This window comes from Ursus arctos, unplaced genomic scaffold, assembly GCF_023065955.2.
Source record: "Ursus arctos isolate Adak ecotype North America unplaced genomic scaffold, UrsArc2.0 scaffold_23, whole genome shotgun sequence".
NCBI lineage: Eukaryota > Metazoa > Chordata > Mammalia > Carnivora > Ursidae > Ursus > Ursus arctos.
In genome coordinates this window covers 36,292,656-36,307,756 of record NW_026622908.1, presented here as the reverse complement: position 1 = coordinate 36,307,756, position 15,101 = coordinate 36,292,656, and the positions used below count along the sequence as shown (strand labels likewise).

Sequence of the window (15,101 nt, the reverse complement as noted above, 5' to 3'; positions counted from 1 at the left end):
TTATAGAGGGAAAGGAGATCAAGGTGGTTAAGTACAAATCAGTTAACTATTGGCCATCTTAAGACATTTCCTTATCAGTTCTAACCACTTCTCAGTTGGCTGCCTTGGGATTTTCGTAGAGACAATCAGATGCCTGTCATCTTTTTTAGTTGGGGATCGTGGTTTATTTCATATTTCAGAATTTCCAGAAAATTTTCAGATAAAAAGAGTGGTAGTTTTTACATGACACTGTTTTTTTGCCTCTCCTCTTAAAAATATGTTGTTTCTTAAATCAATCTGAACATCTTTATGGTTTAATACAGCGTATAAGCCCATCTGTATTTATTGTCCTAATTGATAATGTATCATTCTGCTTCTGACCACATTTCTTAAAAGATTTTTGTTCTATGGAATTCTGCATCCACTTTGCTCTTCTTTTTCTTTTGAATGATAACTTCCTTCTTTCATTTTTCTCTTTAATTTTGGGGAAAGATATATATATGTTTATATTACATATATCTGGAAAAATACATTGTTTTTGTGCTTAATATTAAGGTGACTCATATTAAATTATTAACGTTAAATAAAGAATAAACTTTTCTCTGATCATCCACATCTAAAAAATAATGTGGTTAATACTGGTGACTCTATATGATTTGAGAAAATTAGCCCAGTTTTACCTCTCTCTCCTTTCTCTTACCCATTTCTTATATTTGTATATCAGCTGAGAGGTTTTAGATCTGGATTACTTGAAAACTTATTTTTCATAATGAACTTCTTAAGAATTAGATCTGAATTGAAATAATTATTTAGACACAATGGTGTTTTTATGATCTTTTATGATCATATGATCATATGATCTGTCATGAACTTTTATGATCACAAAATACCCAACACTAAATTTTTATTTAAATTTTTAACAAACTAGATTATTTGAGTAACTGAGTTACTATTCTTGCACCAAACAAAACTTGCCATTCTTTATTTTACCCAGGCAATAAAGCAACTCGGCAAAGGAAGATTCAGCACTTTCTGCTCTTCCTTCGCAGGAGGCATGGTTGCTAGGAGCCCTGTCCTCAACCAGTCCGGCCCGGCTGAGTTCGTGTTCCGCGTGTTCACCACCGTCCCTGAATTCCAGGCCCTCCTCTTCCTCCTCTTCCTCCTCCTCTACTTGATGATCCTCGGTGGCAACAGCGCCATCATCTGGGTGGTGCGCACCCACAGCTCGCTCCGCACCCCCATGTACTTCTTCCTGTGCAACCTGTCCTTCCTAGAAATCAGCTACACCTCTGTGGTAGTGCCTTTGATGCTTTCCAACATTTGGGGGGCCCGGAAGCCCATTCCCCTGGCTGGCTGTGGGGCCCAAATGTTCTTTTTTCTCACCCTCGGCGGGGCTGACTGTTTTCTCTTGGCAGTCATGGCATACGATCGCTATGTGGCCATCTGCCACCCACTGCGCTACACCCTCATCATGACCCAGAAGCTGTGCATCCAGATGGTGGCGTGCACCGCGGGCCTGGCCCTCCTCCTGTCCCTGCAGCTCACGGCCTTAATCTTCACCCTGCCCTTCTGCGGGCACCGCCGGGAAATCAACCACTTCCTGTGCGACGTGCCCCCGGTCCTGCGGCTGGCCTGCGCGGACATCCGCGTGCACCAGGCCGTGCTCTACGTGGTGGGCATCCTCGTGCTGACCATCCCCTTCCTGCTGATCTGTGTCTCCTATTTGTTCATCACCTGGGCCATCGTGCACACGCGCTCCGCCGAGGGCCGCCGCCGGGCCTTCTCCACCTGCTCGTCGCACCTCACCGTGGTCCTGCTGCAGTACGGCTTCTGTGCCTCGGTCTACCTGCGTCCCCAGTCTAGCTCCTCGGTGGACGAGGATCGCCAGTTTGCCCTGGTCTACACCTTCGTCACCCCCCTACTCAACCCGCTGATTTACACTCTTAGGAACAAGGATGTCAAAGGTGCCCTGAAAAAGGCCATCAGTAGCAAAGGAAGAGCTGAAGCTCTCTGAAGTTTTTGGGGGACCTGAAGGAGGTCCTTGAGCACGTGACAACAGTGAAACTCTTCCATGCCAGATTTACATTTCTTTCTCCAAAGTTTGGATTTTCATGAATTCTGCAACGTTTCGTTGCTACAGTTCATTTTCATTTTTTTAAAGTTCTCTGAAACTTTAAAACTCTGTAAACCGGACAGGGATACTGTAGGCTACTGTTCACTTAGCCACAAATTAAAGTCTACATTTCTTCTGAAGTAACATCATTGTCTTTGAAGCCTCCTCTTGAGAAGCCATGGTATTAACTGATTCCTTGAAGAATGTTCATAAGGATATTTCACTTCATACACCTTATTCTTGTGTTTGTCTTTAAAGTGTGACAAGTAACTGCCTGGTCACTTTACCCGTTTCTTTCATTAAGCCTCTTTCTCCTGTTACAAGGTCCCTGTGGGTGGGTCTAATCTACGCTCCCACATTTCAATCCAGGAATGTACAAGTAGATCGGGAAAGATGGCGCATGATGAGGTCGGGGATATACGAGAGGTTCAGTGGGGTGGAGTCCGGAGCCGACCACCAAGAAAGAATTCTTGAGGCATCTTTGGTGCAAAATCGGTGGTTTATTAAAGCACGGGGACAGAACCCGTGGGCAGAAAGAGCTGCTGCACCGGGGTTGTGAGAGGTGGCTGATTATATACTATGGGGTTGGGGGAGATAAGGAAAAAGGGAGGTTGAGGAAATACTTTCATATGTTAAAGAAGACTCACAAGATACCAGAGGCCTTGCCATTGTCAAGTTAAGGTTTTCCCTCTAGCAAGGCATTAACATTAAGATGGTTGGGAACTTCCTGGAGGCTGCAGATTATGAGGACATTTAATTGTATCTACATTCCCATCCAGAAGCTAGGTTATTGGTAGAAATGCTTCATTCCTGTAAACTGCTAAAGACATTTGTAAACTGAGGGAGACTCAAGTTTTGCTGGATTGTGGTATCTATAGGTTAACTATTTCTTTGTCCTTTAGGGCAGCCAGGAATGCCTGAGGAATGTCAGGTACATCCCATGGTGGGGGAGGGGTTGCAGGGTGTCAGTTTCTGCTTTGCCCTCAGCTTGCCTTCTGTTCCCTCATCAGGGCAGAGCCAGTTTGCTCGGAGAATTAACATGGGTTGAGAGAACACTGCAGATTTCCAACATAAGACCCCTAAATTTGGGAAAACAAGAGTGGCCCATCAAGTCTTGTGGTCAAACACTCTAGCAGTCATCCTCTGTATTGGTCAGCACTCTCCAGAGAAACAGAACCAATAGGAGAAACAGAGAGGTGCTTTTAAGCAATTGGCTCATGTGATTGTGGAGTTTGGCAAATCCAAAATGTTCAGTCCAGGCCAGGAGGCTGGAAGTTCCAGCAGGGGTTGGTGTTGCCACCTTGAGTTTGAAGAAAACAGAAGAAGAATCCCTTCCTTTTCTGGCCATCTCAGCCTTTTCTCTCAAGATCTTTAAGTGATTAGATGAGGCCATCCACGTTACAGAGGGTAAGCCACTCTACACAAAGTCTCCAGATTTACATGTGAATCACATCTAAAAACACCTTCACAGCGCCATCTTGACTGGTGTTTGACTAAACGACCAGGTACCATGGCCTCGCCGAGTTGACTCATAAAAGTAACCATAACAATCCACGCCTTGTCAACTTGGCACCCAGACTCATCTCCTTAGACCATATTTGATCTCATAAAGACAATAGCAAAGTCATACTTCTCCCTAACCTGATACAATTATCCTGCATATGACCAAAAATGTACTAACCCTTTCCCCGGAAGAGGATGCAAAGTCCTTGGGCAATGGTCAACGTCTCCTTTTTACTCTGGAGCATAAATACTATGATGTAAAGTTAATACATTTTATGTTATATTATAATGGGGTAAGAGAGGGAAGAAAATACATACATACATATAAACATATTCATTTTAAAAATAAACACACACAATTATAGTCCTCCGCAAATGGTATGTGGTCCAAACTGGTATTTATAAATCCCTTCTTCCAATACCCATTCCATATTCCCTTTTTCCTCAGAAAGTATCACAGCTTGTTATGGTTCTTTACCTAGCAGGGTGACCCAAACTTTTCTTCCTGAAAGGCCTGGGACTTTAGCAGTCCTGCTTGAATTGGGTTATTGTAGTCCGTTAATTTTAACCACAGGGCATGCTAGTGCTAAGAAATACTCCAAGGGATCTCCTGTATTAAAGGCATACTCTTCATTACGTCCACTGTGGAACAGCAGTCCAAATCCCCCTTAGTAATCAGGATCAGTTACCCCAGTCACCTATATTTACTGGTTGATTCAGAACCACGAGGAGCTCAAAGTGGCCAGGTGACAGTCTTAATTTCCAGTTCAATAGAATCATTGTTGTGTCTCCTAGTGGAGTCGTTCCTCCCATTGGTACAAAGACCTCTTGACCAGAGGAGCTTACGGTCATGGGGACAGAAAGCGATAATTTTGCTAGTGGATAAGCAGGGTGCCACTCCCATTTCCACCCACTGATTTGTAAGAACTGCCTATGGAAAAAACAGCACCACAACCCATTTGGAGCACATATAGCCTCCTGAAGAAATCTGCCCCAGCCCTGAAAGGTACTGCCAGCTAGCTGGTGCTGTAACTTAGTCTTCGAAAGGTCATTCACCACCGCACCAAGCCAGATGCTTCAGGATGGTGGGGAACATGGTAAGACCATGAACATTTATGCACTTAAATTTACTATAAAGTGAGTTCCTTGAGCAAAAACAATGCCATATGGGACACCATGACTGTAAATAAAATATTCCGTAAGTTTGTAGTTTTGGCAGAAGCATTGTGTGCAGGGAAGACAAACTCATATCCACAGTAAGTGCAAATATGCATCCCAAACTGGGGGGAAAAAACCTCGGGATGGGTTTAGGGGCCCCCTGGACCCACTGTGAGATGAACTTGGACTAAAAAAAAAATCCATTAATCACCTGGCCTCCATCCGCACCTACTCTGACTAGGGACTAGAGTGACATCTGGGTCTCCTGAAACTAGTGTCAACTCATTGCCAGTGTACAGTAGTCCCGAAAATTCTGATTATTTCCTTTCCCGCAATGTAGTGATGGTGCTATAGGTCTATTGGCCCATTTCGGGAAGGTTGGGGAAAAGATTGATGGTATAAACTTTTGGCAGCACAGTAGGGTCCTTCCTCATGAGGACCCAGCCTCCCCTTCATTCAAGGGGTTCTAGGTCTGTAAATTAGCTCAAGTCTGGGAACTGATTCTCTGTTTTATGATTCAAGTTAGACTCGTTCACTTGACGTGGAACTCTTCCACTTACACAGATCAAGTAAGAATGTAGTAGACTTCTCATCCAGTGTCCTAGGAAGACTGTGATCAGCTAGCCAAGGCCATCGGTCTCTGTAATCAGACTATTCTGATCACTGCTTTGACTCTGTGCGCATCATGGTAGCCATGCCCACGTTGCCTTTCACAACTAAGTACCATCACTTGGCCCTCGCCACCTTTGGGATCCCATTATTTCCGTTGCATTTAGGTTTCCCAGTTTAGTGGCAGGAGATCTCACTGTAATTTCTGACAGAGCGAAAAGCAGTCACTCAGCTCTTCAAAAATGCTGGGGCTCCCTTTACAAATTTGTTTCTCACAGCCATGGTGAAAAGTGTGTCTTCTGGACTCTCCTGGGGTAGGTAAGCCAGCAAATCCACTCTAACATCTAGTCTCCTAAAGCCTTTGAATTGTTTTCTCTACAGTATACCAAGGCAAGAATGGTATTTCAACTTATTTTGGTGTAGGCCACCACGTTTGAGCCAATCAAGTCCTTAGAGCCCTTTCTAGCACCCCAAGGTGCAATGTGAATCTAGAATCTATGCTTTGTGGGCCCTTGTCAATAAGTTCAGCCCGATCCAACATTGTGTACCTTCCATCATTAGCCCACATATATAACATCCATTTCTACACACATTCCCCAGATGTTTGTTCGTGTAAATTGGAAAAAAAAATCATGTAGTTCTTGTATAGTGTAGTGCACCTCTTCATAGGTTAGACTTTGTACCTCACTTTTCAGGGCTGCTGGGACTTGAGCCTAGTTACAAGTCCAGAAGCAAAGAGGGGTTGTGGGAATGGGTCCAATGGAGAACGAGCAGTATCTCACAAGACAAATCCCTCGGAGGAGGCCATTACAGGCATAGCAGGGTTAATCTTCTCAGTGGGAGTGGTATGGTCATTCTACTGGCAAAGAAGACTCATCAGAATTTAGGGATGCTATGTCCCCAGATTCATTAGGATTATCCCATATGTCTCTGTTCCAACTTTCAGGATCCCATTCCTTCCCGACTAATGCCTTCAGGTTTCAGAAGGAAACCCTGTGAGATTGGGAATCTCATTTGCACTGTAAATCAGACACTCACAGAATGATATTCTGGGTTTGGTTTTCGGCACCCTCAGCTCAGGAACTATGGATACACTGGTCTTTGAAGGCACACACATAAGTTTTCAGGTCATTTATGCAATAGTTGAGCTGAGAATTTGAGTCTCCAAGTTCAAACTTCTCTTTCCCACTTATTTTAGTGCATTTAGAAGCAACCAGCCAATCTTATTATATTCATCACTTTGACAAAAATGTTTGAAGGTATCACGTGCATGGTCACCCAAAACCTTGTCCCTGTAAGTACTGATTTTTTCTATCCAGTGGTGACATTTTGCAGATCTCTGTTGCTGTATCACACCACGGATTCTCAGTGTTCTCTTTACAACAGAAATGGAGTCATTAGTACCTTTAAATCTAATCAGATCAGAGAATCAATTCCACAAACAGCAGAACCGATTCAGAAAATTCATCCTTAATATTTTGTTCCTCAGGAACCACTCTTGGTATCAAAAGCCATATTAATGAGGATTCTCCAGGAAGCAGAACCAATGGAAAGAGTTGGAAAGAGTTGGCTGTATGGAGAGAGAGGGGAAAAAAGAAAAATTTATTTTATGCAGTTGGTTCGTGCAATTGTGGGTCTGGTGAGTCCAAAATCTTCAGGGTAGGCCAGCAGGAGGAAGACATAGGGATGAGTTGATGCTGCAGCTTGAAAAGGAAGTTAGTCTAGAGGCAGAATTCCCTCTTGCTCAGAGGGCCTCAGTCTTTTTTCTCTTAAGACTTTCAACTGATTAGATCAGGCCCACCCACATAACAGATGGTAGTCTGCTATACTCAAACCCATCTCATTTAATTGTTAATCCCACCTAAAAATACCTTCACAAGTAATATCCAGACTGGTATTTGACCAAATATTTAAGGACTGTGGCTTAGCTAAATTAACACATAAATGGACTACTACGGCCCAGGAAATGACAAAAAATGATCTGATACAACTTCAAAACTCAGTGGTATTACTTATGTTTCTATCTTAGAAACTGTGAGGAAATCCTTTAACAGCATTTTATTCACTAGAAACTTATCATATAAAATATTATGTCAAAATATGCAGTTATCTAGGTCTTCAAAATACATTGAATTTCAAAAAAATTCTCACACTGTTTAGTTTTAATCTTTAGAAAAAGATTAAACCCTTGGTCTAAGCAGTTACTGAAAGCAGTGTGACATTCTTTTAAAAATAGATACTTATTCTCTCACTTCCATTGGGATTCTTAAAAATCTCTGGGTTTTCACGCTCAATTGTCAGTGGACATTATTAGATGAAATCAAAAGAACCAAGTGAGTCCTATTTTTGCCACTGACTTGTTGGACACTCTACAAATCAGGCCACTTCTCTGCATCTCATTTTCTTAATGAAGGTCTCTGGATGATAGGATTTCCAATATCCTCATGCCTGGATATGCTTCAATTTCAGTATTTTTTACTTTAGGCATGCTGGGTTGGGTTTTTTCGTTTGTTTATTTGGTTGGCTTTTTTTTTTTTTCCCCAGCTTTGGGTTCTTTACTACTTCCATTGCATTCCCCTCTGTTTGAATTGTTTTCCCCCACACATTTCATGGCTAGCTTCCTGTCATCACTTATGTTTCAGGTTAAATGTCACCTCCTCAAAGACGAGGCTTTTGATGACCTTCCTCCCCTAATCACTAACCATCCCTGTAACTTGTTATGTTTTCTTCATGGGACTCGTCACTATCTGATGATATCTAACTGACTTCTTTACCGTGTTTATTGTCTGTTTCATAGCAACAATGTAAGCTCCGTGAAAGCAATCTTGTTTGTCTTATCTGTCTTTGTGCCCAGACTCAGACAGTGATGGGCACATCATATTACATAAATACGTGTTTAATCAGTCAATCACTGATGAACCAAACTCTAAGTGAGTGAACCCTAAGTCTGTGTAATTCTCAGCTAGCAGAAAGAGTATATCCAATGTACGTTCCATTGTGGAAGATCTAACAGACTAATGGAGACAAGGGAAAGAGAAATGCAATAAGGGTAAAGATACTAAAAATTTGCAAGTTTAATAAGGCCAAGTAATATCCGAGCAGGGACATGATCGAGCCTATAGAGTGTATGGTACATTGAGTGAAAACATGTGGTTTCTTCAAATCCTGGAAGACCACCCACTCTAAAGGAGTTATTTAAAAAGTACCAGGAAAGTTAAATGTCTGCCCAGTGTTACCCTCAATTAGTTCTTTTCTATACAACCAAGTTTACCAAGCCCTCTTTTTCATATAAAATATAAACTTCGGTCTCAGTTCCCCAGGGCAATAATAATTTGGGATGTGGGCTAGCCCAGCTATGGCTATCTGGTGAGATTCAAATCCTTGAAACAGGAGGCATAGATTACCTTGATTAGTGAGTTTCCTATTTCTTAGGAAATTAAATTGGATGCTTAGAATGTTGATAAAGGGTTTAATACTGGTATTCACTTTGGGGTGCCTGGGTGGCTCAGTCGTGAAGTGTCTGCCTTTGGCTCAGGGCGTGATCCCAGCATTCTGGGATCAAGCCATCCATCAGGCTCCTCCATTGGGAGTCTGCTTCTTCCTCTCCTACTCCTCTGCTTGTGTTCCCTCTCTCGCTGGCTGTCTCTCTCTCTGTCAAATAAATAAATAAAATCCTTAAAAAAAAATACTGGTCTTCACTTTGACAAGCATACCACAGATCACCCATTGACAGGAGATCCCAAGTGCAAGGACAGTTTTAGTTTGGACTCATTCTCTGGTAACAGGGGAGATCAACAACCATCCAACTACCTCCTGGGAGATGGAACTTATGGGATAAGACCCTAGATCGCAGAGCAATTTACTCCTCCCACGGCTTTTGTTGGGAAGGTTACTAAAGCCTCCGTCCCACGGGGCAGCCTCTCCAGGCTCATGGTCCTCCTCTCTCTCTCCACCATAGCAGTCAGACCTCATCTGCCAGCTTCTGTCCCTTGTGAACATAACCAAGGAGACTGGCTCCATACACCTCCTTCCCTTCTCATGATAAAGGTAAGAGGAAGTCTTTTGCTGCCTCCTTCTAGAGTCACAATAGACCAGGCACGCGCTGACTCGCTGGCACTGGGCTAGAAAAGCGAGTAATGGTTTTACAAGTAGAGACTCTAGGATTTCAGAGCTCATTCAGCCCACAGCTTACGGTGTTTCTCTGAATTCCCTTGGAAGCCCTGTTCTTCTGATGAAAACGGTAATAACTAATCTTAGCCCAAAAAATATTGAAGGGATGGCTACTGTAAATTTGGGTGAGGTTTAAGGATTAATGTAAACCCTTTTCCTGTGAGGTGCTTCATTTAATCCTCTGCTATGAAGCAGGTATTACTAATATCATCCCTTTAATAGATTCAAAGAAAGGGGAGAATTAACATTTATTATGCAACTTAATAGGTTTCACACATCAAACCAACGGTCTGAATACTTTATCCCATTTAATTTCATCAGCTCCATTAGGTGAATATTATTATTTACATCTTCTAAATATGAGGAAACAGAAATTAATGTGAGTTCATCTGCCCCGGTGACACTGCTATTAATAACTGATTGGGATCCTACCTCGACCTGGTATTGCCAAATCCGCTAACGCCATTATTTTACACAGTGCTGACTCAGCAATTCGAGAGCCATCCAGTCTAGACTCCTTGTCTTTCCAGAATGCACATGGACAAGGTTTCCCACCACACTCTGGCCACCTGGCACTGGCCTGGCTGGAGAGGTAAGAAGGAGGATGCAGATACGATGTGGGATGTGACTTGGAGATACTGAGGGGGGTGTGGATTCATGAACAGATGCCAGGCTGGGCAGATTTCTGGGGATGTGGCTGAGGTGCTCGTACCTTGCCTCTGTCCTATGCAACATGCTTACTAACCACTTGGAATAACAAGGGGATCATATGTGGATGTAATAAGTTTCACTCTCTTTGAACCATAAAATCCACTATTTCGTCTGGCCAGAATATGGACCTCATTACTCTGCCCACCTCTTTTCTAGTTAATTCCTGTTTTTCAGATCTTCGCTTAAATATGACTTCCTCTAGGAAGCCGTTTCAGAATCCCCTAATCACAAACTGTGCCAGGGTCATATGCTGTATAATCTTAGAACACACTGCTCCTTTAAGCCTCAATCACAGATTTATTTACATAAATATATCATCATACATATAAAATATCTGTAACATAATATAAGTCATAAATACAAATATAAATACACCGAATTCTTTAACAGCTTCTCTCTTTAGGATAACCAACTACTTGGCAACACTGTGCCCTTTTGATCACCATTGTATGCGGGGCTTAGCACGTAATCAATACAAAATAAAGGTGAGGGATTGCAGGAAGGCTAGTTAAGATGTGGAGCCACAAATTGAAGATTTTTTATAATGTCAACCTAAACAGACCACAGCAATGAACCACTGTTAAAGGAATGACGGTGTGTGCAACTGATGAATTATTGAACACTGCATCTGAAACTAGTATGTTGGCTGATTGAATTTAAATATTTAAAAAAGGAATGATGAGCATGTTCCCGTTCTCTGAAAATGAAGAAAAAAAGTTTAGAATTTTAGCATCCAAGTCTGAGGAGACTATCAAAACAATCAGTCAAAACCATGTCATTCGAGGAATACCAAAAGGAAATTGGGAAAACGATTTAGGGCTACATGATAAGAGCTCTTAGCTCCTGAAGTGTTTCATGGAGAAATGGTCCAATGGGATAGAACCGAATGACATGTACAAGTTACAGAGGCAGGTTCCAGCCATCACACGAGGAATCCTTGAGGGAATGATACCATCCAACAGCAAAGCAAGCAAGTCGGGAGGTAATGACATTCCCTAGGCTTTGAAGATGACCTGATGTTCAGATACTGTATGGAAGATTCAAGTATCTGACAGAGGACTGAACTAGGCAATTTCTGAGGTCCTCTCCAGCATTCGTGGCCAAAGATAACTCAATTATAAACATTTTATTATAGATCCTGGAAAACACCATTAAAATGACAGAAGTACGGTTATCATATAATTCTCCAAAGTCATCATTAGTACACAGATTCCAAAGCCCTCTGGCAGATATAAGTGGAAAACTAGCCCTAGATGAGTTTGCTGTTGCCTTCTCCATGTTATGTTCCTTAGTGCCAGGATTTTCTCCACAATGCAGCCCTAATGCTGGTTACCAAGCTTTCCGTGAGGGTTCTTAAATAGGTGATTTGACTCTGAAATCATCTTAAAAGAGAAAGAGAAAATGACAGAAAGTATAACGACATGCTTTTCATAGTGTATCCATGCAACATATATTTATTGAATGCCTATAATGCATACATTAGGCTTGGTGATATGGGAGATAAAAATATAACTAAGGATAGATGGCTGCCCTTGAACTTACTAACAATAATGCTCATAGGGAAAGGGAGGGACAAATGAATGGGAAGAAGTCAGAGAGGGACACAAAACGTGAGACTCGACTCTGGGAAACAAACTGAGGGTTCTGGAAGGGGAGGTGGGTGGGGTGACTGGGTGATGGGCATTAAGGAGGGCATGTGATGTGATGGGCACTGGATGTATACGGAACTGATGAATCACTGAACACTACATCAGAATCTAATGATGGACTGTATTTGGCTAATTGAATTTCAATTAAATAAATAATAATGATCTGCGATTGGGCTGCTCTTACTATGGACTATGCATTGCGGTAGTTACTTTACATAATGATCTCCTTTAATCCAAACACAACCCTCAGAACCAGGTATAATTATTATTCCTATTTCTCAGATAAAGAAGTTAGGACTCTGAGAAATTATATGTTGCCTAGCATCCCAGAGCCAGGACTTGGGATTATACAAACCACATCATTTAATTTCAAACTGATCCCACACACTGATGCACTGCCCCTACTCCTCATGTTTTAATAAAATGTTGAATATGACAGATGACATTAGAAATCATTCAGAACGTGATTGAAGGTCAGAACAGGAGAAGAGAATGAATAGGAGTTCGCGCCCTACGTGCTCTGAATGTTTGTGACAGTCTAATTACGTTTCTCCCTAAGTTTGCGACACAGAGCTGGGTCCATGTGGATGATCTGTCCTGGAGTGCTGCTTCTGGATTAAGATTTTTCTTTAAAGCTCTTCATAAATAATTAAGGTTGAAATTAGGCAAATTGAAACAAGATCACATGTCCCCTCTTTTCCTTCTTAAATATGAGTTGATCTTGGGAAAACAGTAGAATAGATGCCCTTTGTGAGTTATGTCTGTTCATTCCAAGGTTTTCAAGGAAGCAAGAAATCCAGGAAGTTGGATTTCCCTCTGGCCCCTTAGAGGAGAAGAAAAATAGATGGAGACTGACTGTCTTTCTTATTCATCCCCAAACTCACGGGAAGGAATCTCAGCTCTCCAACAGTTCATGATCACATATTTCCCCATACCACCACAAGCCAGGAGGAGCCCTATGATAAAACTCCCCGTTTACTCAAGTCCTGCTATCTCCTGATTACTTATGGAGAGAGAAACCAGGAGAGGGAAGGTTTTGTTTCTGAGGCTCATCCCTGATACTGTTGATCTCAGACCTATGTGAGCTCTTTGTCCATGGGCCTAGTTTTCTTTCTTCCTTTTCCATCATATGACTAGGTTTCAGTGTTACATCCATACATGTCCATACATGTGTGAGTCAATACCTCATGAAGCATTGTGTGTCCATAAATAGATGAATGAATGAGTGAATGAATGAATAGCTTCTACCTCTCACCGTCATGACCCCTCCTTTCAAGAACTCTCTGATACGTTCTTGCAAATTTACTGAAAGCATTAATTTTCATTCCACGTCCACTAAAAATCATTTTGAAGACCATAAACTTCTTCTGCCTCATTTTCTCAAAAGATTCTTACACAATTTAGGCCAACTCTTGGCACTTAGAAATTAAGTTATAGATACTTATGTGAAGAGACTTGATAAAAGAGGAGCAAAAGAGAGTTAGTTCTAATAATTCTCCGTTTCTAACTCCAGACCTGCTTAGATTAGATCATGGCTCAAAATGTGAACTAATATATCGTTGGTCCAATGTTTCCTCCTGTCTTTGTAACTCTCCGCAGAGAAAATCTGTTCGCTCAATGATCTGGGGAAATCACTCACTGTTGATGGAATTTGTGTTCCTGGCCTATCCCTCCCAACCAGAGCTCCGTGCCTTGTCCTTCCTTGGAGTCAGCCTAGTTTATACCTTGATCATCAGTGGGAATGTGCTAATTATAATGGCCATCCAGACAGAAGCCCGCCTACACACACCCATGTACTATTTCCTGGGCAGCCTCTCAGGAGTAGAAGTCTGCTACACGGCTGTGGTGGTGCCCCACATCCTGGCCAACACCCTACAGTCAGAGAAGACCATCACCCTCCTGGGCTGTGCCACTCAGATGATTTTCTTCATCGGGCTTGGAAGTGCCGATTGCTTCCTCTTGGCCGTCATGGCCTATGACCGCTATGTTGCCATTTGCCATCCCTTGCAGTACCCTCTCACCATGACTTTAACTCTCTGTGGCCGTTTGGTCATGGCCTCTGTGGTCATTGGCTTGTTCCTGTCCATACAACTGGCGGCCTTCATCTTCTCTCTGCCATTCTGCCGGACTCGCACTCTAGAGCACTTCTTTTGCGATGTGCCACCAGTGATGCGGCTTGTTTGCGCCAACAGCCACATCCATGAGCTGTCAGTGCTCGTGGCAGCCACACTGGCCATTGCCATCCCTTTCTTCTTCATTGCCACCTCCTATGTCTTCATTGTGGCTGCCGTGCTCAAGATCCACTCAGCAGCTGGGCGTCACCGGGCCTTCTCCACCTGCTCCTCCCACCTGTCTGTGGTCCTGCTGCAGTACGGCTGCTGTGCCTTCATGTACTTGCGCCCCAGCTCCAGCTACTACCCCAAGCAAGATCAGTTCATCTCACTGGTGTACACACTGGGAACTCCAGTGCTCAACCCGCTTATCTACACCCTGAGGAACAGCGACATGAAGGGGACCCTGGGGAGACTGCTTACCAGGAATTGCCTCTCCCAGAACAACTAGGGGAGCGTCCAACCTTCAGGCAAGGGTTTGATTCCAGCTCATGCAAATCTCCATGCAACTGGGATTTCTCCCAGAAAATGCTAAGAGTAATCTTTTAAAAATGGCATAAACTATCTGGATATCGTTTAGCTACGTGTATCAGAGACCTTTAAAATGCTTCTACTATTTCACTCAGTAATTCTCTTCTAGAAAGGAAATTAACTAATGAGCATAACAATGAGAAGTATAACACTACATCTCAGGTATCAGCTGGAAAGACATGGCTCATTCAATAAATTTTGACTGAAAAAAATAATAAAACGATTGTATTTAGAAATCTGAGTAAAGGAACCAACACGGTAGCAACACATTTCATCCTAGCAGTCGCAAGAAGCCACGATCATTCCTAGACCTCACAGACGCAAGAGGGTACAGTATTATCAGAGACCTGTAAGAGCTAGGTTTATGGAGAGAAAACACTTGGTAGGAACTGTGGCTTTGGGGGGAAGAAGCAACAGTTGACAGAACTACAGCCAAGCAAGGAGAGCAGGGAGATAAATACCCCAACCTCTCTCTGTTTGTACCCTCCCAACTTGTGCCCTGTTTCCTATTGGCCCCACCCAACTGGAAGCAAGAGGGAAGTGTGGACTGAATGATTCAGTTCTCAG

The 15,101-nt window shown here is 42.7% G+C and overlaps 2 protein-coding genes across 2 annotated transcripts; both read left to right on the top strand.

Moving 5' to 3' along the window:
- Nucleotides 1–1,033: 1,033 nt before the first annotated feature.
- LOC113250048 (olfactory receptor 10Q1-like) lies at nt 1,034–1,993 on the top strand. Its single transcript, XM_026491453.3, has one exon. It carries the CDS (start codon nt 1,034–1,036, stop codon nt 1,991–1,993), a length of 960 nt encoding a protein of 319 aa, XP_026347238.3.
- An 11,516-nt stretch (nt 1,994–13,509) lies between these two features.
- On the top strand, nt 13,510–14,454 carry LOC113249982 (olfactory receptor 10W1-like). Its single transcript, XM_026491409.3, has one exon. It carries the CDS (start codon nt 13,510–13,512, stop codon nt 14,452–14,454), a length of 945 nt encoding a protein of 314 aa, XP_026347194.2.
- The last annotated feature ends 647 nt before the right edge of the window (nt 14,455–15,101 follow it).